The following is a 4,330-nucleotide window of genomic DNA, read 5'->3' as shown; positions in this document are numbered from 1 at the left end:
CCTAAACCCTAAACCCTAAACCCTCCGTTGCTCCGCCCGCTGCCCGCCCGCAGCAGCCGGCACAGTGCGGCCCTCCAGGCCCCCCCAACCAGCAGCAGCAGCAGCAGCAGCAGCAGCAACAGCAGCAGAAGCAGCAGCAGCAGCAGCGCACTTCTTTCCTTGAGATGCGCTATGTCATCGTGCAGCTCCTCGAGCGCGTCCACCTGCAGCCGCAGCGGCCCAAACCCTCAAGCTCCACTTGGATGCCAAACCCTAAACCCTAAACCCTAAACCCTAAACCCTAAACCCTAAACCCTAAACCCTAGCGAACTGAAAAGGATTGCACGCACCCAGCGGGGAGGCAGCCGATGGCTTGGGACCCCCAGCTCTTCATCATCTGCTTGGAAGGAGAGGAGGCGCTGTTGGCCTGCAGGCGCCGCGCCGCAAACCCTAAACCCTAAACCCTAAACCCCAAACACCAAACCCTAAACCCTAAACCCTAGGCGCAGGGGCCCAGCTTACGCGTTGCTGCTCTGCTGGTGGGGCTGGGAAGGCAAACGCTGGGCTTTGTGAAGCGAAGTTTCTTTTCTTTTATTTGGGCCTTGAAGCGAAAAAAGAGGGGACTCAAGTCCCGAAACGCCAAAGAAGCAGCCATTGCTGCTGCTGCTGCTGCTGTTGCTGATGCTGCTGCTGTTGCTGCTGCTGCTACTTCTGCTGCTGTTGCTGCTGCTGCTGCTTCTGCTGCTGCTGCTGCTGCTGCTTCTGCTGCTGCTGCTGCGGGTGACGAGTTGGTTCTTGCTGCTCGGCTGCTGGGTGCTGCTGCGGGCAGCGAGGACCCCTGACGCCGCCGCTGGGGACAGGCAGCGCTTGCTGTTCTTGCTGCTGCTGCTGCTGCTGCTGCAGTTCCTTCTGCAGTGGGTTGCTGCTGCTGAGCCGCTTTTGCGGCAGGTCTTGCTGCTGCTGCTGCTGCTGATGCTGATGCTGCTGTTGCTGCTTTTACCTCTTAGAAGGCCTGCTTCGCCGGCCAGATAGTCCTTCGAGTCATCAGCCAACGAATTTCCCCGGGCTGCCGGGGGGCCCTCGGCTGTGTGCTCCCAGAACCCTTTTGGCTAGGGGCCCCTGCAAGTTGGGGGCCCCCCAGCCCTGCAGAGTGGCCAGCGTTGTGATTTGAAGTTCCAAAACTAAAAATTATGAATTTGCTGCAAAAAAATGAATCTGGATGCAGCTCGAAAGCTCGGGAAATGGCGGCTGCTAATTGGGGTGTCTGTACACCGCAGCCGCCTCAAACGCCGGTGTGCAGCGCAGAGCAGCAAAACACGACGAAGCAGCTTCGAAGTAAAATTTGAAAACTTGACTGCGCAAATTTCACAAAAACTTTAATAAACAAACCTAGAAAAACACCTAGAGGTCTAGGAGGCCCTCTTCCCAGGTGTACCTACACCCAGTTTACGGAGCGGCGCCCTCCTGGGGCCACGCGGGCAGTTAAGGGGCACCATATTACTTATTTTTCTTTAACTGTTTCACTTCTCTTTATTTCCCAGCCAGAGTCTATTTTGTGTTTAAAATGCATGCTTAATACTGCCTCGGGGCCCCCTCTAGCATGGAATGCAGTGACCCAGCTGCAGCCAACTGGCTATACAAAAGCTGCACGCCCAGCCGCTATACCACTGGGCCACTTCGCTAGGGGCCTCGTGTTGCGGCCCCCGCAGCTCCTGTGGCCAGAGAGGGCCTGGGGGGCCTCCACAGTCTGCTGCTGCTGCTGCTGCAGCTGCTGCTGCGTCAGCTGCTGCCCCGTGCTGCAATGTAGGTACTCCTCGCTCCCGCTGCGGCAAGCTCCTTGGAGCTAGGCAGCAAACCCGTACGCCCAGGGGCGCCCTGGGAGCCACCCGAGCTGCAGCAGCCCGCATCCTCATAGCAGCAGCAGCAGCAGCAGAAGCCAAGCTACCTCGTCACTACAATTCGAAGCTGCAGCTGCAGCATATGCTGCAGGAAATGATGCAAAAGAGCTGCCGCGCCGAGGCCTAGAGCTGACACTCACTGGGGTGTACGTACACCTGAAGAGCGGCGGTGCCGCAGGCGGCCGTGGGGTGTACGTACACCTGAGGGCCGCGGAGCTTCAGGTGTACTTACACCCCACGGGGCCCCCCCAGACGCAGCAGCTAGCTAGCTGGCTATTAAAGATACAGGAGCGCTGCGATGTTGCGGCAGCCCTTTGTTGGTAGTAAAAACAAATTAAGTTCTAGAGAGAAGTGGCTGACAGAAGCAGCAAAACCGGGCCACAGCTAGCTGCAGCATTTGCTGCACGCGTGTCGCCAGCCAGTTTCGTGGCTAGCTGCCTAGCTAGCTGCCTAGCTAGCTGCCTAGCTAGCTGCCTAGCTAGCCAGCTCGCTGGGCCCGATCTTCAAGCCCGCGCCAACAAAAGCTTTTCTTCAGTCACAGTTGCTGCTTCGCTGGAGCCACATGCAGCAGCAGCAGCAGCAGCAGCTGCTTCCCGCGCGGCAGCTTCTGCTGCTGCTGGTTTCCCCTTCTAAAAGCTGGCGTTCTAGTCCATAGAAAACTACGCAGTGAAGAAGCCCCTCTTCCGGGGGCTCTTGTTGCTAGTGGCGCTCCTGCAGCAGCTGTTGTGTTGCTGCTGCTGCTGCTGCCCTTCGCCCTCCGCCTAGGTGCAGCAGCAGCCGACCCGCGCTGCAGTTCTCGCAGCAGCAACAGCAGCAGCAGCAACAGCAGCAGCAGCAGCTTCCTACACTCGCTCTTTGCTTCCGCCACCTGACCCTCATTTCCACATGGCGGCATACCCCTCCGCGTCGTCCGCGTCAGGTGGCCTCAGCAGCAGCTGCAGCAGCAGGTGCAGCAGCAGATGCAAAAGCAGGTGCAGCAGCAGATGCAGCAATCGCTGCAGCAGCCGCAACAACAATCGCCGCAGCTGCTGCCGCTGCAGCAGCACCTGCTGCTGCTGCTGCCCCGCTGGAGGACCTGCTGCAGCTGCAGCTGCTGCAGCTGCTGCAGGGCCTGCTGCTGCTGCTGCAGCAGACAGTCCCTCTCCCCTAGAAAGTCTTAGCCCAGGACCCAGAGAGCCCCGGACAGCTCTCGCCAAGTGTACGTACACCCCACGGCCTGCAGCAGTTTGCGCCTAGAGGGCTGCGCGTACACTCGGCGCCCTCGCTATTGAGTTCAAAGAGCAGCAAGTGCTACTGCGCAGCAGCAACAGGGCTACTGCGCTGCAGCAAAACTGCTGCTGCTGCGCAGCAGCAGAGAAATCCAGTCTAACGCGAGTCCCCGCTGTAAGACGGAGACCGCCGGGGCGAACGGCTCCGCGTGCGGCTGCGGCTCCTCCTGCAGCAAAACAAGCAGCAGCAGCAGCAGCAGCAGCACCCCCAGCAGTCCACGCATCAGCGGCAGCAGCATCCCCGGAAGTCCACGCATCATCACCATCACCATCACCATCATCATCACCACCACCATCATGATCAGCAGCAGCAGCAGCAGCAGCAGCAGCAGCAGCAGCAGCAGCAGCAGCAGCAGCAGCAGCAGCAGCAGCAGCAGCAGCAGCAGCAGCAGCAGCAGCACTTGCCCGCGCCTGCGGGAGTCCCTGTACTCGTCGCGCGAGCCCCTGTGGGCGTAGCTGTCTTCTCTGTCTCTGCGCTCGTAGGCGCCCCACCAGCCGCGGTCTCTGTAGTCGCGCCGCTCCCGACTCCCGTAGCGCCCCCGCCGCGGGCTGCGCAAACCCTAAACCCTAAACCCTAAACCCTAAACCCTACGGCGAGTCCATCCTCGAGTAGCGCCGCTCATCTTCGTAGCGCCTGCCTCTCGGCGAGCCCTCGCGGCGGCCTCTTTCGTCTCGCTGCTTCTGCACCCACCACACGGCCAAACCACCGCCGCACCATTACCAGCAGCAGCAGCAGCAGCAGCAGCAGCAGCAGCAGCAGCAGCGCGCACGAGCCGCCGCCGCTTCCCGCGGAAGCGGCCCCGCCCAGCACCGCCCCAGCACACCCCCCCCCCCCAGCAGCATCCCCAGCAGCCAGCCCCCGCAGCAGCAGCAGCTGCTGCTGCTGCTGACCATTTGCTGCGGCGCGGAGCGCCCCTTCTTCGCGATGGCCACCTCGATGGCCTTCCCGTCCAGCTCGAAGCCGTCCATCTTCTCCAGCGCCCTCTCCGCGTCTTCTCTGTGCCAAAACTCCACAAAGCCGAAGCCCCGCGGCATGCGGCTGTGGTAGTCCAGCGGCAAGTACACGTCTTTCACGGACCCGTGAACAGCAAACGCGCTCCGCACGGCCTGCAGCGCCCCACACCGCCACTCCACACCCGGCTGCGGCCCCGCGCCCTCTCGGCGGCCCCGGGGGGGCCTCGGGGG

At 61.5% G+C, this 4,330-nt stretch overlaps 2 protein-coding genes across 2 annotated transcripts in view; both read right to left on the bottom strand.

Annotated features, from left to right (window-relative positions):
* Window positions 1-634, bottom strand: part of ETH_00022935 (syntaxin, putative) — a gene marked incomplete at both ends in the record, with an annotated part of 3,184 nt that extends 2,550 nt beyond the window's left edge. Inside the window, 3 exons of the mRNA XM_013372610.1 lie at window positions 152-203; window positions 330-406; window positions 502-634. Coding sequence (XP_013228064.1) covers window positions 152-203; window positions 330-406; window positions 502-634 — 262 coding nt within the window. The remainder of the gene's footprint in view (window positions 1-151; window positions 204-329; window positions 407-501) is intronic.
* Window positions 635-3,189: 2,555 nt separating this feature from the next.
* The window catches only part of ETH_00022930 (uncharacterized protein), a gene marked incomplete at both ends in the record, with an annotated part of 1,844 nt that continues 703 nt past the window's right edge, over window positions 3,190-4,330 (bottom strand). Inside the window, 4 exons of the mRNA XM_013372609.1 lie at window positions 3,190-3,312; window positions 3,547-3,694; window positions 3,738-3,826; window positions 4,037-4,252. Of these exons, the coding sequence (XP_013228063.1) occupies window positions 3,190-3,312; window positions 3,547-3,694; window positions 3,738-3,826; window positions 4,037-4,252 (576 nt within the window). The remainder of the gene's footprint in view (window positions 3,313-3,546; window positions 3,695-3,737; window positions 3,827-4,036; window positions 4,253-4,330) is intronic.

The sequence above is a fragment of the Eimeria tenella genome, genomic scaffold, assembly GCF_000499545.2.
Source record: "Eimeria tenella Houghton genomic scaffold, Eth_scaff100, whole genome shotgun sequence".
Taxonomy (NCBI): Eukaryota; Apicomplexa; class Conoidasida; order Eucoccidiorida; family Eimeriidae; genus Eimeria; species Eimeria tenella.
This window is presented reverse-complemented; position numbering and strand designations above follow the sequence as displayed.